This window comes from Mucor velutinosus, assembly GCF_035048745.1.
Source record: "Mucor velutinosus strain NIH1002 chromosome Unknown tig00001549, whole genome shotgun sequence".
Lineage (NCBI taxonomy): Eukaryota > Fungi > Mucoromycota > Mucoromycetes > Mucorales > Mucoraceae > Mucor > Mucor velutinosus.
The window spans coordinates 63,819-91,795 of NW_027041929.1; the positions used below are offsets into that span (position 1 = coordinate 63,819).

Genomic DNA, 27,977 nt, shown 5'->3' on the forward strand with positions numbered 1-27,977 from the left:
GGGCTGCTTTACTAATTTGTCATTTATTATACTCACAAAATTCAAGTTTTCGCTTGTTATCGTCATGAATGCTACATAAGGGACGCTTTTTGGCTCTTCAACAGAGCTGGTTGTTAGATAGATAGATTGATATGGCGCAGATAACTCTCATTGATTTCTGGATTCATGAATGCATTTAAAAATTGAGTAAAAAACGCTTGGAAATGGCTCCAATGGCAGCTTGGGCCAGCGAAAGCGGAGGTATTGATGTAAAAAGCGCATCATCTAACGCGCAGTAGGTTCTGCTTGGATTTTCTTTTTTCTTACTCACCTGTAAAAGACATGTCTGATCAGCAAAACTCCTCCAGCAACAAGCCCACATGGAATATACCCACTTTAGATGAGATTGAGAAGCGTAAAGCAGATCAGACAAAGCAGACATTATCCTTTTTTAAGGCGAAGCGTACAATGGCTCAAGCTAATGCAGCTGAAGACAACAATGCGTCATCTACAACAGCAACAGCAGAAATATCAATTAATGGCGGCAATGCAGCTCCCACAATAGCATCACCAATAGCCAGAGCCACAGTAGCATTACCTACACGGTCCAGCACATCTTCATCATTCAATAGGTCATCAACAACAACCACACCGCCCGTTCGTCGAGCAGCGGGAAACACAATTCTAGTGAATCCCACACAGCAAAAGAATCCTATTTTGAAGCATGTTCATAACGTACCTTGGGAGCCGTCTGAAGCCATCAAGATGGATTATGTTGTTGGACAAACCACCGGTGTCATTTATCTCAGTTTGCGTTATCATCGATTATACCCAACTTACATATACGATCGGTTGAACAATGTCAAGAATTTGTATGTGAACCGTATCTTGCTGGTCTATGTGGATGTGGACAGCTTCCATGATGCTTTGCGTGAGATCAATCGAATTGCTATATTGAGCGATTTCACATTGATGCTGGCATGGAGTCCAGAAGAGGCAGGCCGTTATTTAGAGACGTATAAAGCGTTTGAAAACAAGGCGCCAGATCTGATTCGAGAGAAAGTGGATGATGAGTATTTTGCCAAAATCACAGATTGTTTGACCCAGATTCGAAGTGTGAACAAGACGGATGTGCTGACATTGCTATCTACGTTTGGATCGTTGAAGCAAGTAGCAGATGCAAAAACGGATGCCTTGGCCATGTGTCCTGGCTTTGGTGAGCAAAAGGTACGACGATTACAGCAAACATGGAAGCAACCCTTTTTGGCAAACAAAAAACAGAAAAAGCAATAGGATTTTATTATTAAATTAAACAAAAGAAAAAAGGGGGTTTCATATTACAGAATAAACACACAGGAACATTATATATATATATATATATAGAAAGCAAAAGAGATGCATAAGTAGCATGATAGCCTTACAAATAAATTACAAAAGAAACAACTACAAAAAAGATGGGAAAACGAAAGAGTATAGTAGAAGCAGGTATATGGATCAAACAGATCAGGATCTCCAGGAGGAAACGTCTTCGTCCTTGACAGACGAATTGATAACCAGTGAGTTTCTGATATTCTGATTGTAATTGAAAGAACAAGGGCTCATTATCATGGAGCGGCTGCTTTTGAGCGTCTTGTGGGTAGGGTTGTAATCCGAGGCAACACGTGTGTTCACCGCATCGATCAACGAGGGTTCAAACACCATATCATCATCATCATCCTCGTCATACATCATGTACTCGCTACTAAAGAACGAGATTTCCGATTCGTATGGAATATCACGCTCGTCCTCCGCAATGTACGAATAGCCCCGAAAAGCATGCTCTTGTAAACCATGAGGACAGCTATCTGGTAACCAACGTTGTCTCAATACGATGGCCTCGTCATTCTCCTCCTTGATGTGTGTAGACATGCCCAAAAAGTCAGGATCAAAGTTACTGAGATCAGTTTCACTGGTACGCAGAGGGATGTAGGATGGCTGAATGAGTTTAGCGTGCACATCTTTCCAATTGAGATGATTGGCAAAGTAAGCATGCGTACGCAATTCAAAGACGCCGCCAAAGCCAGCACCAAGACGGTTCAGGGGATCACGCTCCAGTAGACCGGCAATGAGGTCCATGGCTTCTGGATCGAATTTGTTTGGAAACAAGAGATCGTCATAGAGCACTCTGTCGTACATCTCCTCGGGTGTATCTGCAGCAAAGGGTGTAATACCAATCATCATTTCATACAGCATGGTACCAAGGCTCCAGAAATCAGCAGCATAGGAGTATTCTTCGTCTTGCAAGATAATCTCGGGTGCCAAGTATTCGGGGGTGCCGCAAAACGTAGTTGTGCGATGATCATATTTGTTGTCGCTGTCTGTAAACATCTTGGAGAGGCCGAAGTCAGTTAGCACAATATGGCCATCAGCAGCCAACAGAACATTTTCAGGCTTTAAATCTCTATAGCATAGAAAGGGTGAGTTTTTCTACATACAATTTGTTGGCTTGTCTTTACCTATACAGGATGCAATGGCGATGTAGCTCTTGAAGTCCCATTACAATTTCGGCAGCATAAAGGCGGCATTGTTCAGCTGGGAAGCGGATGTATCTTTGTAAGAGGGTGGCTAAATCTGCGCCTGCATGATAGTCCAATACCAAATATAGGTTCTGGCGGTCTTGAAAAGCACTGATGAGTCGGATCAAAAATGGATGATGGATAGCTGCTAATGATGCCAGAATGTCACGTTCCATTCTAATGTGCTCAACTTCACGCTTTGTGATACTCCACGACTTTGTAATTGCTTTTAGAGCAAATAGACGTTGAGAGGTTTGCTCTCGTACTAAAATGACCTATTTTTGTTTAAATTAGTTGGTATGATGTGTGCCATGCGTTTTGCTATTCGATTTTTTTTTACCTTTCCAGTGGCACCTTTTCCAAGTACTTTGATCAACTGGTAATCATTGATTGTGTTGTTATTGTTGTCTGTAATTGGTTCGTTCTCGTCATAGTAAAAATCCTGGTCCATGTCTGTTGTTGGAGGTTCAGGAGGTAAGATGGACGAGCACATCATTTCATCGTCGACAGACTCAGTCAAACCACTGTCATGACGATCATAGTAGTCGGGAAATTGAGTGATTGAGATGGACGAGGGAGGTGAGGGAGGCAGTTCTTGCTGTTGCTGGCACATAGATCGCTTTCTCTTTAATGATGCCATTGGCACAATAGCAACCGTGTTTTGTGAAACTTCATGTTGTGCCACAAGTTGACGCACTTGAACCTTTGAAATGACACGATCTTCCTCTCTTTGAGCTGAAAGAAAATCACGAAATAGGGATGATCTTCCAATGACAGATGATAGGCATTTGGATAGATAGATTTCTATCAATTGTGAGTTGGATTTCTTCTTCTTTTTGAATGTGTTCAAAAGGGATTTTTTGCTGTTGTCTACTGTCAATTTCGGCAGTGGGATCCGATGTTTGGGAAAATGCTTGAAAAGCTAAGATAGGAAATGTGTTATTCTCCATGCTACCATAAAAAGCGCTTCTCTCGGTGTGTTTATGTCTGCCTTACCAACGCATCTAATTCTTTAAAGTCTTGAATGAAGCGCACCAAGGAAAAGTGGTTCGAATCGTCTTCAAGCATGATATGAAAGATCTATTTGAGAGTCAGTTTCAAAGTTCAGGTGGTCGATGCGTCGATTGCTTACAGTGCAGGCATGTCCAGATACTTTCAAGTTGGTTTCAATCACTGCTATGCGGATGGACGATAGTTTTTGGTGTAAATTCCATGTTTTGTTGTGTAATATTAAGGTGGAAGCAGGCATTTGCTGTTATAAATGATGGAAAAAAGAGAGACAAAAGCGAAAGAAAGAAAAAAAGATGCAAGGAAATGGTCATCTATATATATATGTATGTATGTATATATATACAGCAAAAAAAATAGATAGTGACAACAAAGGGACAATAAAAGCAAAAGACAACATTTAGTGTAGCACACGCACACACGCATTCACACATCTTGTCTTGATTATTTACACACGAACTGTTTGTGCTCCTTACTAGCACAGTAAGATGCTGCTTAATATGATGGAAAATGCATCCCATGTGCATAAACCATATTAAATGCATTCAACGCAATTGTTGTAGCTTGATCAAGAGTTGTCGAAACGGATGCCATCTTGACCAGAGTTGGGAAAACGTGCACCAGATCAAAGTGTGGATGCAGAGTGAAAAGAGAGTACAACTACAAACCCATTGTCTATAGTACACTCATCGCTTTCTGACATCATTTCCCTGTATGAGCCTCCCAATCGCCTATTACACTCAACCACCCCTTATCATCATGATTGTACCACCCGCATTATGAGATAATATGGTGTATACATGCATTTGGATGAAACGCCGTGATACACCGAGCTAGAAATCAAAGCTATAAACTGAACAAGCTTGCCATCCACCTTGTTATCATATCCTATACCAAAAATATTGTATCCGCCATTGCATTGGATACAGAAAGAGGCCAAAGCGAGCATATTCCTAATACGTACACGTGTTTGCTACACAAGGATTCAAGATACCATGACCATGCGTTTGATGCATGCAAAATACAAAAAAAAAAATGTTAAAATGACTCTTGCCATACGATCCAACGTTGATTCCATTTATATTACTTGGAAAAATAAAGCATTTTTTACGTGCACTTACCATTTACAACTAAGAAAACGAGCATTTCCTAGACCCACCAGCTTTACTGACATTAAATATCAGTCATGATGGTTGCAAGTGCATGTACCATGTAAATGCTCTTTGCGTACTTGCCTTTGCTCTTTACGTAGACATAGTGATCGTACAGCATAGACCAATGTTGTCATGCTTACTTGCTTTTAGCTTACATCCACAGATGGTATTGCTGTATTTAAATTCACTCCTGTTTTTATTGACCATATACAGCTCACTGTTTGTATTAAATCAGATCGACATTTTGTGTAAATGAAATAAATTAGACTCGCTAAAAAGTTAACGTCGGTTTTTAACGCTTTATAAAGTATCCTCAATGTCAGTGCATCATGTCTCGAATCAACAACCAAGAAGAAAAAAGTAGCCAATTTCATGCATTACCCCCTTGGTGTATTTGCTATAATTGCGTGAATTCCATGTGCATATAGTACATATCATACAGATACGGTGCTAAATTTGTGTAATACATAGCAACCAAGCATATGTCTACTGGTATACATTTGGCGATTTCTGCCACTCTTTCAGTCGTATCCAAATGTACCAAAGAATCCATGTGTTTGGTTTGTGTTTCATCGCGGTATAAATGAAATCTACAGCAACTTTCTGTATTATTGGATTGTTTGCGTGGCTGAACTATCTGATTCAATACGGCTCGTTTGGCAATGCATGCATTTGAATACGTAAGCTTTCTAATGAACTTGTTGATGCAAAATGGTCAATGTGTGTGTGTGTGTGGGGGGGGGGGGCTTAGATACACATTGTTAGGGTTGAATTGCTTCTAGTCCATCAGCGTAACACCAGTATTACTATTTGCTCAAGCTTTAACTTTGATCGATTGTTATATGATTCACAGGCAGAAATAGTGTCATGAGCATCTGATCTCTTCAAGCTACTATTTTGAGGAGCCATGCCTTTCCATTATGAATGTTAACTACGCCATATGATGGCTTTTGGTTTTGCTTTTGATGCATAAGGTTAATATTGTATTCCATTTAATTAAGCTTTTCATAGCAAGTAAGCTAAACCATTAAGGGTCATGTTGGTTACAAAGCCATCTTGGTGGTGCTGTTGTGATGCCATAATAAAAAAGAACATAAAATAATGAAACGAAATAGACGATCGATGATTTTAATCAGTGAGTAAATCGTACTTTCAGCGGGCAAAAGTGTAGATTGAGCATCAGTTATCCTACTCTTGCGGCAGATTGAAATCAAAGCAGCCTACAACAATCCTTCTGACAAACGATGCTGATACTTTGTATGCATCCTAGGCTACGTTTGCCTTCCCTTCAAGCCACCATCACCATGTAGCAACATTGGCGATGTTGACTGTATCACATCATATCTGTTTTTATAGGTCCAGTCAGTTGTATATGCACAGAGGTCTCAGGGGGGGGGATATAACAGATTCTACCTCCCCACTGTTAAGGTGTTAAGATCTACCTATAGTATATGAATTATAATGACTTAAGTGATCTTTCAACAAGTCCAACCTACAATCAATATAGCTCTATTGGTCCGCTATTTATTTCATCTCAATGTAGTAATAGTCATCGACCAGAGATCAATGATAATTAAGCAAACTAGACGCTCTGTCTGTGCTTTTGTTTCAGATAAAATAGACAACTGATTATTATATCAACTTGATGATCTCAAATTTATCAAACTGCACTCTTTCATTCATCAAATGTATTATGTTCATTAGAAACCACTGTTTTTAATTCATAAATATTTGTACAGACTTGAAATGCGCATCGAATGGTATCACGTTGGATAGCTTTTCCTACGCTGGTATCGAACGGCTGGCTTTCTTTTATGATTTTGGATGATTTTTGAAGAAAGCATCTACTATTAAACCAACTTGTAATAGTATTCATTGCGTAAACCCAAGATTTAATTGTTGTTTGAGGACCTACTCCAAGTTGTAGCATCTGTCCTAATCGATCTAAAGCACCCTACAGGCCAGCCTTTGCTGCCAAACTCTCTAAAAACAGTCGCTCAAGGCTAACTTTTACTACAGTGGCACAAATAAGATTCTTTTTGAGTACTGATATTCGTTTATCATGCCTTGAAATAATCTTATAGACCTGAGCACCATACAGGTAGATGCTTTCGTAACGTATTGTGTTTTTGCCGCTATAAAAACTCCAGTTTGGGTGCCCAATCGAAAACTCACTTTGTAGAGCAAATAGAGAGGAGCAACATTTAATGAATGGAAAAGCCAGGCTGATTTGGTAGTTGATCAAGAAATAGCGTCCAAACACTGCTTTTTTTATACTGGTTTCGTTACATTTCTCTCCATTAATCATTTCACGATCAATGTAGCGAATGAAAGCAGCCCCATCATATGTTTAGTAGCTTCTCAACGTCCATATATTTTAGTCCTGTTGTAATGTCTCGAGTTTCATCATAGACCGTGAAAAAGCAATCCTCTCCTTTTGCTAAATACGCGCAGCACAGTTTAAACCTTTGTTAACCCACAGCAGAGCAAGATTCAACCTAGCAGTTCTACTACAACATATTCCAGCATCTAATCCATCGAAGTATGGCTCGTAATCAGTTGCATCTAACAGCTTCCGATATGGTTTTTACACAGTTTTTGCTCGAATTGTCTTCTTTCGAGAATCATCCGTTTTTCGATAACAGCCCACCATCCGATCTAAAAACCAACCACACTATCGTTAACCTCGCAGAATTTAGCTATAGAAGCATGTTACTTTCAGGGCTTTAGCATCAATAATAATATCCCAAAACTTGATTGTGGATAGTCCACACTTCAAAATTGAAAATACTGTACTTTTGTACATTCAGAATTCCTGATAATATGAGGTAAAAGATAGCAATCCATGAGATTCAAATACGTTTGAAATCAATCATACACGACATATATGTTTGGCAAGGCATATGGCATTGGGAGGACCTGGCACCTAGTGTACTGCTGTACCTATATGGCTTTCCTCACATAATGAATTTATTAAAGAATATTCCTCGCATAAAGCTGTGTGATAGATGCCAGATCGAATAATTGCATCTTGTCTTGCTTTAGGATATATATAAAAGAACTTAAATTGCAACTGTTTAGATACCCGTTTTATTGCAAACACAAAATTATAATAAATGACAGATCAATAGGAGATAAACTAGCTAGAATCCTTCGGTCCCTGAACCTCCGAGCCAATCAGATTGCTTGAAAACTCCGCTGACCTAAAAAAAAATTGCGAGGGTTTCCCTCTGTTTTGATGTGAGGCAAAATTTTAAGCGCCGTTATAATAGCAATATAGCCGCCGCTATCATCAAACTTCCCCCAGGTGCTAGAGCATGCCTTACTTACACCACCTAGCTTTAAATACTGGCATTGAGACCCTCAATCATCACTAAAGTAAGTAGCGGTAACCAAGTGGAGGCAGCCTATCTACCTCCTAGCCTCGGATAGAGTCTTGTTGAGCTTCAGGGATAGGCACATCCACACAACGTAAAAAAAGGTATGCTTCAAAGAAACATAATAATAAAAGAAGCGAACATAATAAAACTATAGAAGTATAGTACGTTATGAATAAAACATTAAAAATGTTCACGTTATTATATTCTTGTTATTGCAACAAAAATATATACATGAGCAATGTGCATGATAACAGTCTGATGATGTAAAAGAACACAAATGCGCACAATTGCAGGAGCAACAGTAGCAGCAGTATAAGTGTTGTAATACAACATGAAGACCAATGTTGTTTTCATGTGAAGCGACAGAGGCAACACAAACAACAATCCACGGTTATATAACATAGTATCACAAGAAGGGTAATACAATTATATAGCAGTGTGTCATGCTTGTTGTTCGTAAATACGAAGCAACAACATTGCAAGTATTTGTTGAGCTGATCATATCACAGCCAGCAAAAAAGAAAGAAAAGGCAATAAAGCAAACAGCATGAATGCATTATCGCGGGAAAGGAAGCAGCAGTACAAACGTTCAAAGAAGTTTATATCATTGCGACCGCAAGAAATAGGATACATACCACTTACCACAGACATAAATACACCAGAAGCGTATAGGCAATTACCGGAGACAGACCGCAGAACGAGCATGCACCAAATACAGTAGACCGGGAAAAACCATATTAGCAGCAGCAGCAGCAGCAGCAGCAGCAGCAACACCAGTACCATGGAAGAGCCAAAGAACGAACGCCACCAGCAGAGACCAGACAAAGACCAAAAAAGCAACCACTAGGCATGACAAACCAAAGAAGCAGGCAGCAGAGATAGCAAAGAAGTAATGGCAGCAGCACCCACGTCAAACAGGCAAAAAAAAATTAAAACCTGATAAACATATTTGATTAGTGCTCGTTCTACATTTTTCTGTGCTCGTTATCAAATGACACCTACTATATTCCATCTCAAAGAAGCAGTATCAAGTACTTTTGACAGTGCAAATCCATGTTATCAGATGATAGAGTGTTATTTTCAATCAAAAAGGTTCCAAAACCAATATGTTTAGATACTAAACACGTTTTGCGAAAAGGGTAAAAAAAACGACGTTATGGAAAAATGAGAGGGCGCCCTATTCGACGTCACGACCAGTAGTTTAGGCCTCAGTCTTCTGCCGTGGCAGCCGTAGTGACTCCTGCTGCACTTTAATTTGACATTGTGCAGTGGGTAATGATGTATCATTTCTAAACCGGATCTCCAAATGCGTAGAAACAAGCAGTTCAAGCACCGATCACATCAGATCATAAACTTTGACATGAAACACGATTCAGTTACGATCCATATCATGGCATGTTCAGGATAATAGATTGGATCTATATACTATCACCCAAATCAACCCATCTAGTACCTTATCTTCACATCAAATCCCTCAATTCGAATAGTATATAAACCATCTTATTTTCAATGTAATAAACGATATTCTTTACCTGATTAATTTCATACTCTCTTTATAAATAATTTGTTTCTGATAAATCAGGTATTTTTGTGTTCAAATTTGACTTGATCTCACATTCTTCAAACGTTTTTGAAACTGGACATGTTGTGAAGAACTGTAATCGCAATGACAGCCCAAACAAGGCCCGTGCGGTGGAAAACTCTCCTACCAAACCCCGAAAGGGCTCTCAGATGGCCAAAGAGGGTAAAAAGGGTACTCAAAGTGGCTCCAAAGTAACTCCTGGTGGTGCTCCAGTTGGAAACAAAGGTGGTGCCGAAGGAAAAGGCCAAGACGTTGCATCTGGTGGTCCCCAGGGTGATTCCAATAATCGAACTGCTGCTACCCAGCAAGGTAGCTCTCAAGGTGACGCTTGTAATGAAATAGCCACCCAAACGCAACTTAATTGAAAACTAAAGTTCATCAAATAGCACTCATTCAAATTCATGCTATTTGGATCTATTAATGAAAGCGCTCAAATGTACATCAAAAACCCATTTAAAAATACTAAAGTAAAGATACACGCTTATATCGCACATCGTGTGAATGAATCACTCCTGATCACAGTGTATTCAATCACACCCATGATGGTCGTAATAGGTGATGGTATCTTTATCCAAATAGAATTAAATCAATAACAAGCATATTCAAATATGACAACTATGCCCTGCTGCCATAGTTGCACAATATCCCAGATAAAGGATTCCATGCTTCAATAACAAACATCACACTTTAAACCATCAAGGTTACATTAAATCATGCTATGACGATAGCTCACCCAAGCCCATCAAGGTTACTCAAATCGACCCTTATGGCCAGTGCTCCTGCATTGATTACCACTTTAAATCAAACATCAACAACATTTGCCAGATATCGCAATAGCAGCACCTATTGCTCTCTATCATCACTAATCCTACAAGCTAGATGCAAATGTATAAATACTCTTCTTTTTTTACTCAATTCCAGGATCTTCAGTTCATTTTATACACAAATAAAATACAGCTGATTTCTATTGTATTTTACTATTGCTTTTATTTTTTTTTGTGAAATCTATTTAAACCCGATTTCACTGCAAACATCATCCTTGTCCCTGAGGCGATTCTGGAGAATATCCGCTCCACTGTTCGCCAGACAGTGGAAGAGGACCAAATCCATTCCCTCTTGTAGTTAGATAGTTCTTTAGATTAGATTAATTAGTATCTTATGTTCTTATAGTATTTCTTCTCAATTGCGCCCGCCTCTTCACTTCGACCCATTCCTCCTAGTGTACGCGGCTCAATCAATATACAAAATTTTTTTTAAAAAAACAAACGTTTTTGTTAAATTTAACTATAAAAATTGTCGATGTTATACTTTACTTTCTAATGCATTTTTGAGTCAATAAAGGCGCATCGAATGATGCTGGTTATATTCAGCTTTCAGACCAAAAATAATGATCAGGTGTTATATCAAATGTTATAGCAAGGTCTCACACTAAAGGTTTTAGGCTATTCTTAGGTCCTTTGGTTAAATCATGCTAATCATGATTTACAAATCAATTGTTGGGTAGATAGTAAACCTATTTTTATTATAGTTCATCGTCATGCTGTAAACCCTAGCATAATGAAAAAGTATATAAATGCATCCTTGGGATGCATTCTCAATAAGAGTGTAATTCTTTGGCAGATTCAATTTTACATTGTATTTTAACATAACAACAGGGTTTTTGTCAATATGTCAAAATCTAGCATATACAAGTTTCATAGAAACAGTTTCCAGTGTTGCATGGCATCTTTCCGATCAATTTGATCTGATATGTATCATAGAAAAAGTCTTCATTTTTTGGGATGAAAAACGCGATTGTTTGATTTTTAAGAATTTTCCCTTACTAGTACACATGAAAAAAATGAGGATTTTCATGGGTTCGCAATGACCCAAAAAATTCTGAGATACAGCTCAGTAAGTAAAGCGTGGCCAATATGAGGCGTTTGGCCCTATTCCAAGCGTCCACAACGCTTTGTAGCATGAGTTATTGTGCATCAAAATGGCTAAATTTGGATAGATTTAGCTTAAATATAACGCCTAGTGGGTTGTATTGCCTTGGAAGTAAATAAATTATAGCTCTGTCTGATGTCCCTGATGTTTTGCATTGTAAGGAACTGAATTCCTAAGTGATAGAAGTTTTTATTCTAATTCTACAGCGCAAATCTCACTTTCTGAAATACGCGAATACAGTATTTTCATAACTTGTGCGTCAATGATATCATGCAAATTTGAATCTAACAACTTGCTCAGATTGATCGAGATGATTGTCAGCTTAGCTGGACACTGTTGACGGTTGCTGTCTACAACAAAGATACCATATCTATGCTCTAAATGGGTATGTAGAATGTAATGATCTACCAGAATTACAATATCGGCATTTGGAAATAGATGGACAGATAATCATGCCTCAAATACCCAAGACGACAACAATGAAAGGCAAAGCTTTTTTGGCTTTTGGACTGTGATCTTTGGGTGGATCAATGCATTGACAAGCAATTAGGCATCATCATTTCAAACAACAAGAAGAATCCAGAATCAAAGGAACCTGCTGCTGCCACAACTACTGGTGCACCATCTCCAGTTTCCTGTAAAGGCAGTTCGCACATGTCAACAACATCTTCACCGCAACCATTGTCTACTACGGATGGTGAGCAAGACATTGAGTTGCTTGATAGTGACGACAGTGATTTGGAAAGTGTCATGGATGATGAGCTACAAGAGAAAGAGGAGAGTCGTGATTTGACAGCCAAGGAGATCAGTGCTTTGACGTCTGTATCCGTGATGCTTTGCCAATCCCCCTCCATCAAAGGTGATATTTCCTCTGAATACATCAAGAAGCAGTTGTACCACGATAAGAGAGACTCTATTCCAGCTAGTGCCCTTGATTGCTGCTGCACGATCATCAATGCCATCAAATCTCTTGTTCCTAAGCAAGATTCCCCCCCCCTCCATACAAGTGGTTTGGTTTGTTTCAGTTGCGCAATATTCTTGTTACTTTCCATCCTGGCCTTACAAGGAAGAACGCGAGAAGTCTCTTTCCAACTATAGAGGGCACGCCGAGTCAAAATATGGCAATTGCGCTCGATCCCGTAACCTTGTACTTATTATTCAGCAAACAGTACCACATTTACCAAAAGGACAAATCTGCATTCACCTCCTACTCAATGATCAAATCAATAGAAGCAAAGGAGGATATCTTTTCAAAAATTTTTGACGTGCCCAAGATCAAGAAAATTCTGAAAGAACAAAAGCTCGACTTCAAGCATTATATCAAATTCAAAGACCAATACAATGCTCATCTGGTGGGTTCAAGAGTGAAAAAACACAATAATGGCTCCAATGGCTCCAAATCGGGTGAGAACAGGTCGAGTGCCTCCAAGTCTGATGTGGACAAGGTGAAAAGACTCTCCAGTGATATCAAAGAAACAAAGAAGCAGTTGTCGTCACTGTCAAGGCAGCTTTCAAAACTGCAACGACATCGCATGGACTGTGGCAATGAATCGCGCTCCTGGGAGAAGAAGCACAACAGCATGAACTTTGAGTTATACAAAAAGTTGAATGATGCTAGAAGTGATTGCGATGAATTGTACATGAAAGTGTCAAGCTTGAAGTCATCGATAAAGCAAATGCCCAGTGAGATGTACATTTTGAACAAAAGGATCCACGGTCAACAAGTACATCAAGCTGCTGCTGATGCCATGCCAAAGCCATTGGCTGTTGACAGTAACACTATCGTTCAAGGCACTGACCCTGGTGTGGTGACCACCGCCAGTAGTGTATGGTGCTCTTCTCTCATTCTTTTTGAGTCGATCAATCGGTTTCAAATGCTGTAAGATTATTCTGACACTGCAACCTCTCTTGGAAACAAAGAAACATTCGTCAAGTATGAATTGTCGATAGTTAATAAAACAGCGCAGAGTGAAGGACGAAGGAAGGAATGAACCAATCTTGTCTTTCAGGGAGTCTTGTTGTTCTTCTATCCGCTCCTTAGTTTGTTACTAAACCTATGGATGAGTTGTTAAGGATGAATAATAGTTGCAATGTGCAGTTGTGCTGTATAGGGTTCCTGAATGGTGGGGTTTGGCATAAAAGATCATAATGCATCTGTTGCTGAATAGTATTATGAAAAGAAAGTACGGTGAACTGATCTATAACACTCCTACATTATGAATGCAAACAATGTATTCTCGTTCACTTGAAAGCGTTCGGATAATGGCAGTGGTGCAAAGTATCTCTCACAGAAGGGAAGGAATTCGATATGTTTGTAGCCATACGTTACTGTTGTGTGGTATGATTGATTCTGGATGATATCGCTGCAAAAAAATTAGGTACATCGCTGTTGCCGCTGACAATTGCCACAGGTGTGTCCTTTTCTGAATAATTTCTTGGGAACCTCGAAAACCATGAATTTAACTTAGTCTTTGAGCCTCTCGAATCAAGCATTTCGCCAAGATCAACACGTTACAATATTACTCAAATAGTAAACATGATCAGAGCGAATGTGCAATCAAGTTACAAGTTTCATTAGCAAAATGCCATCAAGGATGCTGACAATAAGTATATTTTTCCGAAAATACAAGAAAAAAGATGAATAGGAAAGGGGGATACTATAGTAGAAGAACGAAAGAAGCGATATAATTTACTCGATGTTTATACAATGATTTACTCAAAACCGTTGTAAATGAGAAGGTTGGGAGTCTTGGCAGGAAGTTCCTTGAATACATTGCGAGTGGCCAATTCGAGGACTTGCTTCTTGATCTCCTTGGGAGTGGTACCTTCGGGAGCTTGGGCCAAAAGATAGGCAGCAAGACCAGCAACATGAGGAGAGGCCATAGAAGTACCAGAGATGGTGTTGGTAGCATGATCATTGGAGTTCCAGATGGACTCAATATTCAAGCCGGGAGCAAACACATCAACACATTCACCAAAGTTGGAAAAGTACGCACGTTCATCAAAGATAGTGGAGGCACCAACAGTGATGGCCTTTTCGGCACGAGCAGGAGAATAATTACTGTGGATTTTAGGATAAGGTTAGTTTTCATGCATGGATCGCATAGACAACACACTTACCAAGCATCCTTGTTATCGTTACCAGCAGCAACAGCGAATACAAGACCGGCTTCAACAGCACCGTTGACAGTGGCATCCAAAGAGGGAGATTTACCACCACCCAAACTCATGTTGGCAGCAGAACCCTTGAAAGGCTTCTTGGATTGCAAAGCAGCCTTCTTGTCCTTGAGATACTCGTTGGTAGCCCAATCAACACCCTTAACGACATCAGACATACTACCACTACCATTTGAAGCCAATACTTTGACGGCAACAGGGATGGACTTTTTGGCCACACCATACTTCTTTCCTCCGATAGTACCTGCACAATGAGAACTAAAATAGGCATAGTTTAGCATCAAACACATATATAATGCAACTTTCGAATAGTTACCCATGACCGTTGCCATCAACATCTTCATCATTCTTGGGGATGGTCTTACCCCAAACAGCTCTGCCACCGAAATCAACATGCTTCACATTGATACCAGTATCAATGACGTACACCTTAATACCTTCACCAGCAGTATCAGCATCGTAGTTATACTTGTTGAAGTTACGAAGAGAGAGACGATCACGTGTAGAGATACGAGCAAGGCCCCAAGGAGCACCGCGTTGCAATTCACTGGCATAAACGACAGAATCTTCTTCGACGTAGGCAACTTCATCTGATTGACGGATGGCATCCAAGAGCTTCTTATCAAATTTACCAGAATAACCCTTGAAGTTTGGCATCTCATAAACGTGGTTGATACCGTGATCGTATTCATTCAAATAATCGCCGTTGTTAAGAGCATGAGCAGCAGACATACTGCTAATCCATTCAGCATGGTTTTCAATCTGCTTGGCATCCAAATCATTCTTGAGGACGACAATGTAGGAACCACGCACAGCTTCGGTCTCAACAGGAGCGTATAAAGGTGCTACGGAGCCATCGTTGAAGGAGGTGGGGTTGATCATGGGCACAGCAGTGGCATAGCCAGCCATCAGCAAGGCAGCGGTCAAAATGGAGAACTTCATATCAATAACAAAAATGTAAAATAAGGTAAAAGAGTAAAAAGAGAGAAAATCTCCTCCCTCCTTTCATGCTTTTCTACTTGTTTCGTAATAAGGGAATTAAACCAATTGAAAAGGCAGTGATTGGTCAATGTGATGTCATTGCAAATCAGTCAGTTGATGGTTGTGTTTCCCCAGTATAAATGATCAGGTAGCTCGTTTCACCATATACTGCAAATCGTTTCATCTAGATACGAGTAATAAACAATACGGGGTCAAGTAACATGTTTGAGCGATATGATGAATAGCTATATAACCATGTGACGTGATTGAGGACATGTTCGAGTACATTTTGTATTGCCTTTGATGGATGATTCATGGAAAACGCACAGCACCCTCTCACGATGCCACTCAAAAGGAGACTATTAATAGATTTCATTGCTCACCTGAATTCATGTTTTCATTTGGGCACCTTCCTCATATGGTGCCATGTTTGTTAGAATCATAATGCCATGATAAGCGATCCATGCTTTGATCGACCTGTAAAAGCAAACACCAGTTCGATACAGCAAGACAAGAAACAGGAACTGTTTTCGGTTTTTTCCTCTTCCCGGGATTGCAAACCTAGTTGCATGAAGTATCAAGACAAACTCTTGCTGAAATGGTGCCAAAATGATGCTATTTGGTATTAGCCTACTTGGTTTAACCTGGCGATGACTGGAAACTGCTCTAGAAAGGAGAGCTAATGTGCTTCATCATACATACCTTTCAGTTCATGAAATGGTTGAGCCAATACTGCAGCAGGACGAGCTCTTACAGACAATCGCGGGATTTGGGCTACGCAAATCAGACTTCCTTCACATTTGACCATGGGAACGATCAAAAACCTGAACATAATCCGAGGCTTCGGTTGTATACATATACCAAGCACTATATCCGCTAGATGCTAGCGTTGTGCTCAAGCAAGCAGCATCCTCAAGTCCAACAAAGTGCACTGATGAAGAAACCGCATTTCGGCATTCAGATCAATCAACTTTCTACCCTGAATCCATGCTGAATGGCATCTTGATCTCAATCAAGGACACTCTAGATGCCTGTTGCGTGGCCCAACAAATTGCAACAGCTAAATACCGAAAAACAGTCCATTTGGAACAGGATTTGGTTTAAATGATGCCACTGTCATGTAATGGAAATTGGCAATCTCTCTCTCTCTCTCTTTTTTTTGCAAATTAATGGCTATCATACATGGACTGATTGCACATGGCACCACCATTGTCGCAGAATATAAAACCGATAAAGACATTGATGATCTGACAGGTATAAACATAGGATACCGCACGACCCACCTTGCACAGCCTTATCACACTGACCATCAAATTGTATAGTTGTACAGGCTATTTTAGACAAGATACCACCTAATAATTCAAAATTAACCTACGTATATGACAGGTGAGTGCCTTACATCTTTGCATGCACTTTTGGAGAAGAGAAAGAGCAAACTTAGTCATGTTCACTTTGACTAGATACTTATTTCACTACATTTCAGAAGGCGGCATCACATACATGTGCATGGCCCATGAATCCTTCGGTCGTCGCATCCCATTTGTGTTCTTACAAGATATTCAGTCAAAGATTCTCGCCAACTACACTAAAGCACAGATTCTAGATGCGCCTGCTTACGGAATGAGTGCATTCAACAAAGTGATTGAAAAGCAGATGGATTTCTACAGCAATGACAAGAATGCTGATAAGTTGAGGCAAGTGCAAGGTGAAATTGACCAAGTCAAGGATGTCATGACGCACAATATCGAGCGAGTGATGGAAAGAGGAGAGCGCATTGACATCTTGGTGGACAGGACTGATGGGCTCAGTCAACAAGCATTCGCATTCAAGAAGAGAAGCACATTACTCAAGGTAAATTGATGCCTGAATGAAGTAAGATGTGATATAATCATACGGTTGTTGATAGAGAACAATGTGGTGGAAGAATACAAGAATCATGGCAATGATTGCATTCGTACTAGTAGTAAGTGTGCTATTTACGTGTAGCAAGAACTCCTTTTCATTAACGCTTGCTTATTGCAGCTTGTTCTCCTTTTCGTGTATATGTATCTCCATTAACGTGTCAATAAAGAGTCATTACGTGAGTTGTTTGTATAATGTTACAGTTAATTTGTATGCTTTTTATTAGTATATATAGATATTCACTACATGAAGAGAGAGAAAAAGAGAAAACTCTTGTACTAGAAGGATTATTAGGAGAAAGAAGGTATACAGGATATATGAAATGTGTCGAGGTGATTGGATGGTGTATAAGTAAGCTGGTTTTTTTTTTTATCTATAAGGTGGATGATGTGGCAAGTTTCTTGGCAGCTAGCGATTTCAATGTATATACAACGGCCTTGGTAGTTGGTTCCCGGAGACCCATGGAGGAAGCCAGCAACAAAGCCTGTTGAATGCAATCTTTGGAAGTATCAAGAGTGAGCACCAAAGGAATCATATCCAAAAAGCCGTGGTTCGCAGCATACAAAAAGGAAGGATTCTGGCCATTAGACAGGCATGGATTTGCCCCTGCTGCTGCTAGTTCACGTACCATATCAATTTTGCGTTGTTGTACAGCGTTCAAGAGGCTGTCATTGTCAATGATACAGCCGCGCTTAATCAATAGTTGAAGGCATTCAATGCGATTCCATACGACGGATAATAAGACAAGCCCAGGCGTGCGTTGATGTGGAGGGTTCTTTGTAACGGAATCTTGATCTAAAAGCAACTGCAGTGTACTCGTAAATCCGGTGACAATGGCAGACTCGATGGAACTGCGATTATCCAATGAATTTGGGTGCCAGAGCATATCTGTTTGGGTAGGGTTGTTATCATGGCGCTTGCTTTTTGACAATAAGAGGGACACACATTGTTGAAAGCCGTATGAAATGGCAGTGTGGATGGCAAGGCGACCTTGAGAAATGAGATCAATACGAGCACCGGCTGATAATAAAATTTTTAGGCATTCTGTTTGATTTGCTTGGGTCGCACAATGAACTGCTGTTTGGCCTTGATTATCCACGGCATTGATATCGATGTCTGGGTGTTGCAGTAATAATTCTACGCCTTCTGTGAAGCCTATAATACAAGCTTCGTGAAGAGCAGTTGATTTATTGGGTCCAGTCTTCATGTTGATATCCAAATGGACTAGGCTTAGTAAATTCTTGATCGCTTCTGTCGATCGTCCAATGCAAGCCCAGCTTAACAGTGATCGTTTGAATTGCTCGTCGCATGTATTGGGCGACCCCTTTCGATCCAAGAAGGACTTCAAGCAGTTCAAGTCAAATTTCTGCTTTTTAGTGGCCGTGGTAGGTTCATTGTTTAGAAACGAGATTGAATAGGCACGTTTTCTGCTGTTTTTAGTGGGCTGTGCGTCTATAGGCGACGTTGGAGGTGTTGGCAGCACAGATTTCTTCTCGCTACTGGAATTAGAGGTTGTAGTAGCATTCGTGCTGGTTATATCAATTGCTTGCATGTTGAGTTGAATGAGTGTTGAAAGGAAAAGAACGAAATATGTTGATAGAGATGAACAGTGCAATTTATATATTAAAAAAAAATGTAGAAAAAAAAAAGATCGACATGAAATTAGAGAAACCATTTGAACAACAGCACTCTTGGCACAAATATCCAATGTTGAAAAAGAAGATTAAATGTCTTGGCAACCTGCAGCTCCAGTTCTAGGGTCCCCTATATTTTGAATTTATTTCCATGTACCTAAAGTTGTGTAGCAGTGTATTTTCGCAAGATAAAAAGCAGGTGCTATAAGGAAACAGCACTGCAATCGACGTTTTGTATGAACCGCCTCAAGAAATGTTTAGTTTCTCGGTTGTACAAAACGATGGCTATTTCTGTATTAGAGAGGAGATCTAAAAAAAGATGGATGATTGTAATTTGCAGTCGTTGTCATTATGGGTTACTGTAATGCCTCCTTCTTGTGGACCTTGGCATCAAGTGAATAACTAAATAAAGTCTAGCAAATAGACATGCATTGCTTCCCTTATGTATGAGCGTCCGAGACTCCACTTCATTGGATCTTTGAATGGAATGTGACTGTATAACAACTAGTTGTTTCTTTGTTTGTGATCCTTCAGATTTAACAGATGACTACCTGACATTCCCACCCTGTACGTTTATAGCTGTTTATTCTATATGCAAATCAATGCCCGCAGTAATAAATACTCTTTTGAGCGCATTAAAGACACTTAAATTGCCAAGTACCAGAATGATTTAATAACAAGTGCGCTTCAATTACTAATTCCCTGCGCAAGGAAACGTCATTCTCATCCCTTGCTAATCCAACACAGAGCTCATGCTAGTTGCCCTATATTGAATGCGCATAATACAGCCATGTTGAAAAGCCAAGCAGTATCTGCTTAGATCATATCATCATCCCCGAGTCAGTGAATCATGAATCTTGGCCCTGCTAATAGCATCGCCAAGACAGACATGTATAACACTCTTTTTTCCTGAAATTGAAACAATGAAAGAGCCAAGTTTCCATACAAAGTTCATTCATCCGATTCGACTCACTTGAAACTGGAATACAATTTTCATGTCATACACAGAAATGCATTAAGAGAAAGCTCGGTTCGGCATCACACTCACACGCAAGACAAATGCGCTCCTTCAACGTAATTTTAGTCAAGAAAGTCTTCTCTCTTGGTGCAAGAAAAGCATCACATCCTTTCAACCCCTATGCGATCATTATTCTTATGCCGAGCTTTTATTTCCATCTAGTAGGCCAGGGGTTTCTACCAAGCTTTGGGAATTTCAGGTCAGCAAATGGAAGAATACCATTCACCCATAGATTGGTCAAGTTTTTAATCATTTGATCAACCCCAATGTCGATCATTTCACGTATTTCCCGCAATTATTTCATTGATCAAGTTTCTACATGCATACAATCTCACTAATTCTTGCTAGTAAGTGATGAGAATTTCACTAAAAAAATACTGTTGACTTGGCAACATGTCGAATTGACACTCATAGCCTATTAGTAGGTACTATTCAAAGCTAATGATTTCTCAGGACATTTCTGGTTGGATATGCCGGTTTATTGGAAATTAGGCATACTACATTTCAAACGCCAGGGACACACGAGTCTATGAGCTTCCACCTCTACAAAGCGCCATCAATGGATCTCATCCTCTGCTTTTTAACGCTAACTGCAATCATCATGAAAGGCTCTTGTTAAATGCTATTTAAATGATAAAAGTATATACTGCTCATAATAATGTTCAAAATCAGTTTACAGTTTGCTGTAAGGGTGTCGGTCTCCAAGATGTACCAACAAGCAATCGGCTTTACCTACAAAGCTACATCTCAATCTGGCTGATACTTCAAAACTGTTTAAATCAAATCAATAGTCAGAAGCCAATGTCTAATTCATGCACCATACCTAGTTTGATGAGTTCAATACATTTTCCAATGCTCATCATGCCAAAAATAGAGCCTTTCTAAGTGTCAATATCTTAAAATTCAGAACAGTTCTTTTTAAAAACAACATCGTTTTCTTGATTTTATACAATTAGAATCATTATGCAGGTTCAGCATAATACCTCAGACTCCATAATTGAGACATTTGTATATTAAAAGCTTATATTTCAGCCATAAGCATCGTCTGTAGTTATTGATTACCAGTGACAAAAAGTTCTGTCTGAGAAATTGTGGCACATTAAGCACACCATTCAAGTAATCCTCTTCTTATTCGCTTCATCGACATCAATCTTTTGCATGAAAAAGGCACTTTTGGCAGCACCACCAGCCAAAAACTATTTTAATTGCCGCTCGTTTTTTCTGACTCGATTCGTTGATTTCTGAACATTCTGCGACTTGATTGTTCTATTTTGTTATATTTGACTATATGAACTGTGAAGATTATCCCATCCTTCCTTAAGCACACCTTTCTTTCGTCTAAATTGTTTTTAGGGCCTTTCAAACCCCGAAAACAGCACTATTAACGCGATAAAACAAATAATAACAGAAGTAAATAAAGTGAAAACCCCAACAAATCCAAGCAGTAAAACACCCACTCCTCCATCCAAGCCAGTCTCTACAACCGCCAAGAGTCGTCTTACAACATCTACCATCCCGTCTGTCTCCACTAAACGTCGACTCTCCACGTTAGCTAGACAAACACTTACCCCTCTTCCTTCATCTGTTAGTCTTCGTCCCAAGTTAACAGCTACAACCCGACTCACCCGTTCCATCACCAAAGCCATGGCCGAGAACACCCTACCACCTGCTGCCAACGCTATTCCTCCCGTAGCCGTGCCCAACGTAGCTTCAACCACGACGATCCCTGCTCAGCCTTCCCCTCTTTCACTGAGTGACCTCAACATTCACTCCGTCCCCAATCTCCCTGACTATCTCAAGGACATTTACGCCCGCCTCGATAGTCAAGCATCCCAAATCTCTGAGATGCAAGCTCTCATCCAGGAGAACATGGTCCTTCGTTCCTCCTTGGATCACACCAAAAAACAATTAGAGGATGCTCAGCAACGGATTCGTCAACTTGAATCACAGCAAGCTCCGCAGACCTTCCCTGCCCCTGAATCGACTGCTGCCTCACCTCCTTCAACTACTGTGGCCCAACCTTCTTTTGCCGACGTCGCCAAGAAACAAGCGGACCCTTCTGCCGTCAAACGTCCCAAAGCTAAAACCATACCTCGAAAGAGGCTTCAACCTCTCAACCTTAATGTTAACGATGCCGGTCTTGCTGCTGCTCGTCAATTTTCGGTCGTGTCACCCAACCATGGTTACCGATTTGTCTACATTCCCAACCGTAGCCCTTCGCCCATTAGCCAAATGAGGGATAACTTCCATGCTATGGGCATCCACAACAAGCGAATCTTGGATATCCATTTCCCCGACCGTCATGTTTGTGGCCTTCTCGTCCACATAGACTACATCCCATCCTTGGAAGCCCAATTGACCAAGTACGAGTTGGCACCTATCCAGTTCGATCCCATGGACACCACCACGTTGCGTGACCCCAAGTATACCGACTCTGATCCTACTTTCCTAGCTACCGAATGTCGCCGCCTTTTCCTTGCTCGATTGAAGGTCATCATCGGGCGTTTGAAGGATCCGCACCACCAACTGGCAGTGGCCCGCTTCTTCTGCTTCAAGCAACACTTCATTCCTGAAGACGAGTATGCCCAACTAGCTAAGTCCATCAAACCAACTTATGTCCCAGCTTACAAGCGTCAACAAACCAATACTACACCCACCGCCGCTGAACAAGACCTCACCATGGGCGAGGCAAACATCACTAACACCACCACTATCCGAGCTGACGAGACTTCAGCCCCCGTGACCTAATTAGTAACTATATGAATCCCCACCCTTATGCCCCCTCTATGACACACTATGCTACTAACCCACCTATGACAGATTATAGATCAACTATTAAGATAGGCTCACTCAATTGTCGAAGTCTCAGTAAGCTCTCCAACCCAACCACCAGTTCCGAATTTGTACGATTCCTTTGTAATCCTGAACTGAAATATGACATTCTATGCTTCCAAGAAACCCATGCTACCGAATCAGTCCGTGAACGACTGAATATGCAATTTCAAACCAACACCAGCATCTGGACATCCCACTGCGGTATTGTATCCCTCAACCCAAAAATCATCATCCAACCGCTCAACGTTACCCTTGATGACCGGATTATAGTGTGTCAGGTAACACACTGTAATGCACTCTTTTCACCCATCACACTCGTTAATATTTATGCTCCTGCCACGGCGTCGTCCAGAGCCCACTTTTATTCACAACTGCTTACCATTCCACTCTTTCACCCCGATACCTGGGCTCTGGACACCTTTCCCATCACCATTGACATCCAGCCACCTCCAATATCTACCGAGGAACCATCCACGATTGCAGTGGATCGTGAATCTCTGATTATACTAGGTGACTTTAATTATCATGCTACCTCTTATGCCATTGACAATACCAACTATACTACTGATTCTTTCTCTCCCCCTATACAGTCAGATCAACCCCACCACCACTCTGCCATGCTGGCTCAACATCGCTGGCATGACTTACTCAGCAATCACCTCATCGAATGTACCCACTCAAAACATGATGGGCCACTTTTACCAACATTCCGTCGCGGGATCTCACGGTCGACCATCGATTATGTCTACTGCTCACCAACGCTATTTCAACAACTACACTCGTCCTCCATTGATTTCATGTGCTCCCAATGGACTGATCATGCCATCCTCAATACCACCTTTCAATTCTCCTCCTCTCAACAGGGTACTGGACTTTGGCGAGCTAATCCCCAGCTAGCAAAGAACGAGTACTTCGTCACCGAAATCCACCAGGCGTTAGATCAGTTCTTCCAGGAACCAGGTACTTCCCCTCAAGCACAATGGGATGCACTCAAGGCCGTAGTGAAAACCATTGCCCGTCGCATTGGTCGCCGCCACAGCTCTTGGCGCAACCGACAGCTCAAACGGTTTCAAAGGAAACGCAACCAGTTGTTCAAACGATATCAGAATCAACCAGCCATTCTCCGAGAACGATTACCCGTTATCGAGAAACTCATCAGCGATCTGCAGCAGGAGATCTCCATCCAACAAACCATTCGTGCGGGTAAAATGTGGCGTGAACAGGGTGAAACGTCTGCCGGATACCTCAAACGCACAATCGCCACTAGACAAATTCAACGCACCATGTTAGCTCTCCAACATCCAGACACCCACTCCATCTGCGATACGGCAGAGACTATGCAGGATGCTGCAGTATGTTTTTATCGTAAGCTATATACTACTGACTCCATAGATTATACCAGCATCTCTGAACTCTGCAACACCATCCCTGCCTCAGCACAGATCCCAGTAAACAGCCAACCCACCTTGGAGACGCCATTTACCATCGACGAGATTATGACTGGTGCACAGCGGTCGCCCAACCATAGCAGCCCAGGTACGGATGGCCTACCCTATGAAATCCTAGCGGTGCTATTATCCCACCAACAAACAGCCCAACTTGCCCATGCCGTCTTCAAGGAGGCTCTTACCCTCGGTATCTTTCCCAACAGCTGGCTCACTACTTGCATGTGCCTGCTCCCTAAAAAGGGCGATCTCACAGACCTGAGGAATTTTCGTCCCATCTCGTTAATCAACTGCGATGCCAAAATCTTCACGCGCCTGCTCAACCAGCGTCTGATGCCACATATGCAACAACTAATCAGCCCTCAACAACTTGGATTCATGCCGAACCGCTTCATTGGCGAGCACGGCTTCACATTACAGACCACCAAACTCCTAGCTACTACCAACCATTCATCCACCATTGCTCTTCTTTTGGATCAAGAAAAAGCATATGATCGTATTCATCCCGAATATCTTCAACACATTATGCTCCAATTTGGTATTCCACAATCTTTAACACACTGTATCATCTCACTTTTCTTCTCCACTAACATTCAGATCAACATTAATGGCCACATCACCAAGGCACCTCTTCCTCAAGAAAGAGGCCTTCGCCAAGGTGATCCACTCAGTCCCCTCCTTTTCAACATTGCTTTTGACCCTTTCCTCCGCTCCATTCAACAAAACCATACTTTTGAGGGTTTCCATGTACAACAAGAAGCCCCACCACATCCATCACCTACTGCCGACGTGGACGATCTAACCGAAAGCCTCACCAACTCATCCCCTCCGCCAGACTCCCCTCGCAACACTCCTTCAGTCTCTCCCACCCATCGCAATCCAATTAAGTACAAAATTCTAGCCTATGCAGATGACACATTAGTCTATTTGAAGAACTTTTCGGATTTTCTTCTTCTGCAGGACTCTATCAATACATACAAGAAAGCATCGAATGCACTACTAAATTACAGGAAAACTATAGCCATTTCGCTCTCTGGACAACCACAACCAGATTGGCGCGAGTTTCTTGCTACTCACCAAATCCACCAAATGCATGACCGCACCTCTCCTGATCCAGTAACATATCTTGGCTATCCCATATGCTCCAGTTTATCCCAACGCAACCTCGCTTTCCAGCAACTCTACAACAATATCCAACAATGCATCCATATTCACTCCCAACGGAACCTCTCCATTCGTGGAAGAGCTACCGTTCTCAACACACTCATTTTCTCGAAACTCTGGCATGTCATGCGCAACTTTATTTTCACCAAAGCTCAATTACTCTCCTTACGCAGCCTTGGGTCCTCCTTCATTAACTTTCGTATCTTCCCCAAACTTTCCTTTAGAACCCTTCAACAGCCTCGCCATCATGGCGGCCTCCAAGTTTTAGATCCCATTGTCCAACAACAAGCTCTCCAATGGCGCTGGATTTGCCCCCTCATTTTAGCCGCCTGTCATTCACCACTATTACCGACATACACCACCCCAAGCATTCCACTCCTCCAGTACTCCCTGCAATGGTATTTCCACTCTACCGCTTTCTCTGATTACTTTTACTACTTACTCTTTCCTGCTGCTCGACAAACCATCTGGTTCCAACATCGACCCAGTCCACACCAAGCTTTCCTTAACATACTCACCAATGTCATTACCACCATGGATCGAATACCTCGTTCCTTCACAACCTGTCACTTAGATTTTCATACAGGTTTATCATTACCTTTCCTTGAAATTATCTTACATACCCTCCCTTCTACTCACCCCCATTTCTCTTCTTTCACAGCTCCAGATCAACTGTTTGACCGACATCACGCCGTCCAGAAACTGCTCGCAATAGATGTGTTTACCTTTGACTTCGACTTACAAGTGATCCGTCTTAGAAACTGGACCTTCCTTGAGTTTTGCCATTATCCAAGAATATCTCATCGAGTTGCCCGTTGGATTGAGGAAGGCCAAATCTACCTCCAACCATTCTTTCTCGCTCTCTGCCGTCAGGCCCCTCGCCATTCATTTACCAGTGCCTCCTTTGGTGCCAACCCCCACAACATCCGCCCACTCATTCGCCGTCTTATCAAACCTATAACACCACTACCTTCAACAGTGCCACTCAACAGTATTCAATACTACAAACACTTGGTTTCCACTGACATGCCCACCATCAACACTTCACCTCTTTCCCCCTCCCAATGGCGCCTCTTTTGGAAACTACCTATTCTCCTACAATCCCGAACTGTATGGTATAGACTTATCCATCGAAAAATTCCCTCCAAATCGATCCTCCACCACTTCATCCCCACAACTCACCCTTCACCTTCGTGTCCTCTCTGTTTGACCCAGAGCCCGGAGGATATCCAACATTTCTTCTTTACTTGTCCTCTCAAACTCGCTGTATGGCGGTTCCTTGCCACTACATACCTATCCCACACACCGATGACCGACGACGTCCTTCTCCCATTCCTCCACGGCATTCAAACTCTATCCATAGCTGAACCCACTCGCTCTGCCTCCTTACCTTTTCCAGAGCTTACCGTTTACCAAGTTTTCGCTACCAGTCTACTCTGTATATGGCAAGCCCACTGGCGCTCCATCTTCGACCATGTCCCTTTTGTCACCCTCAACGTTAACACATCTATTGCCCGTTCTCTGTCTCGCTTGGAATCGGAATTACAGTTTGATTTGTAAGTATGTACCCCCACGTATTTTATGGTCGTATTCCACTTCCTTGCTTCCCTTTTTCATTTCCTTGCCTTTAAAAATATATCCAGTCTTCTTCTTCCCTCATCATGACATTTAGAGGACTTTAAATAAAAAATGGAGTACAACTCCCCTACAAAAAAAATCCTTCCTTAAGCTTTCTTGGAGTACTTTCCAAGGCGCATTTAATGATGTATATATTAATAGGGTTTTTATGTTAACTTATTGAGCAATTTCAAAAAATAAGAAACGAGGTTTTCGGCGAAAATGCAGAAATTTTGCATATGAATATCTCACAAAAGTCCTTTCAGGGGCTGCCTTGAATCGATAGAAACGTTTTGATTCAACATATACCATAGTAAAAGTCTTCGTTTATGGGGTCAAAAATGCGATCGTTTGATTTTCAATGAAAACCATGAGGGGTACCTCATGCTTTTGAGGCGAATTGGATTGATATTTTTTAGGTCCCAAAAAAGTTGAGCAGAGGTGTCAATAAGTTACTGCTAGATGAGAGCAATTATTTGGTACTACTCTGGCGACCTGAATCGGTCTATAATTCGAGAAATCACTGCTTGAACACACGCAACTCTTGCTGTGGTTTGTACACATTTGAGTTATACGAGATATTGATAGTATACTATGTGCCCGTATATGAGTTGTTT

At 41.2% G+C, this 27,977-nt stretch overlaps 9 protein-coding genes across 9 annotated transcripts; 6 read left to right on the forward strand and 3 right to left on the reverse strand.

Moving 5' to 3' along the window:
• Positions 1-321: 321 nt before the first annotated feature.
• Positions 322-1,272, forward strand: ATC70_006944 (uncharacterized protein; the record flags this gene model as incomplete). The annotated part of the gene is made up of 1 exon (XM_064826210.1): positions 322-1,272. The coding sequence occupies one exon, from the start codon at positions 322-324 to the stop codon at positions 1,270-1,272; it is 951 nt and encodes a 316-aa protein (XP_064676308.1).
• Positions 1,273-1,482: 210 nt separating this feature from the next.
• ATC70_006945 (uncharacterized protein) lies at positions 1,483-3,783 on the reverse strand (the record flags this gene model as incomplete). Its single annotated transcript, XM_064826211.1, has 5 exons — positions 1,483-2,419; positions 2,475-2,809; positions 2,875-3,456; positions 3,531-3,614; positions 3,667-3,783. 5 exons carry the CDS (start codon positions 3,781-3,783, stop codon positions 1,483-1,485), a joined length of 2,055 nt encoding a protein of 684 aa, XP_064676309.1.
• Positions 3,784-9,807: 6,024 nt separating this feature from the next.
• On the forward strand, positions 9,808-10,023 carry TSC2 (Tuberous sclerosis 2-like protein; the record flags this gene model as incomplete). The annotated part of the gene is made up of 1 exon (XM_064826212.1): positions 9,808-10,023. One exon carries the CDS (start codon positions 9,808-9,810, stop codon positions 10,021-10,023), a length of 216 nt encoding a protein of 71 aa, XP_064676310.1.
• A 1,945-nt stretch (positions 10,024-11,968) lies between these two features.
• On the forward strand, positions 11,969-13,470 carry ATC70_006947 (uncharacterized protein; the record flags this gene model as incomplete). Its single annotated transcript, XM_064826213.1, has 3 exons — positions 11,969-11,972; positions 12,138-12,512; positions 12,686-13,470. The coding sequence occupies 3 exons, from the start codon at positions 11,969-11,971 to the stop codon at positions 13,468-13,470; spliced, it is 1,164 nt and encodes a 387-aa protein (XP_064676311.1).
• An 829-nt stretch (positions 13,471-14,299) lies between these two features.
• ATC70_006948 (uncharacterized protein) lies at positions 14,300-15,706 on the reverse strand (the record flags this gene model as incomplete). The annotated part of the gene is made up of 3 exons (XM_064826214.1): positions 14,300-14,648; positions 14,708-15,022; positions 15,081-15,706. 3 exons carry the CDS (start codon positions 15,704-15,706, stop codon positions 14,300-14,302), a joined length of 1,290 nt encoding a protein of 429 aa, XP_064676312.1.
• A 1,208-nt stretch (positions 15,707-16,914) lies between these two features.
• On the forward strand, positions 16,915-17,605 carry bet5 (Trafficking protein particle complex subunit BET5; the record flags this gene model as incomplete). The annotated part of the gene is made up of 3 exons (XM_064826215.1): positions 16,915-16,999; positions 17,068-17,131; positions 17,206-17,605. The coding sequence occupies 3 exons, from the start codon at positions 16,915-16,917 to the stop codon at positions 17,603-17,605; spliced, it is 549 nt and encodes a 182-aa protein (XP_064676313.1).
• Positions 17,606-18,020: 415 nt separating this feature from the next.
• Positions 18,021-19,199, reverse strand: ATC70_006950 (uncharacterized protein; the record flags this gene model as incomplete). The annotated part of the gene is made up of 1 exon (XM_064826216.1): positions 18,021-19,199. One exon carries the CDS (start codon positions 19,197-19,199, stop codon positions 18,021-18,023), a length of 1,179 nt encoding a protein of 392 aa, XP_064676314.1.
• A 2,744-nt stretch (positions 19,200-21,943) lies between these two features.
• On the forward strand, positions 21,944-23,047 carry ATC70_006951 (uncharacterized protein; the record flags this gene model as incomplete). Its single annotated transcript, XM_064826217.1, has 1 exon — positions 21,944-23,047. The coding sequence occupies one exon, from the start codon at positions 21,944-21,946 to the stop codon at positions 23,045-23,047; it is 1,104 nt and encodes a 367-aa protein (XP_064676315.1).
• A 38-nt stretch (positions 23,048-23,085) lies between these two features.
• On the forward strand, positions 23,086-27,303 carry ATC70_006952 (uncharacterized protein; the record flags this gene model as incomplete). The annotated part of the gene is made up of 1 exon (XM_064826218.1): positions 23,086-27,303. The coding sequence occupies one exon, from the start codon at positions 23,086-23,088 to the stop codon at positions 27,301-27,303; it is 4,218 nt and encodes a 1,405-aa protein (XP_064676316.1).
• Between the last annotated feature and the right edge of the window lie 674 nt (positions 27,304-27,977).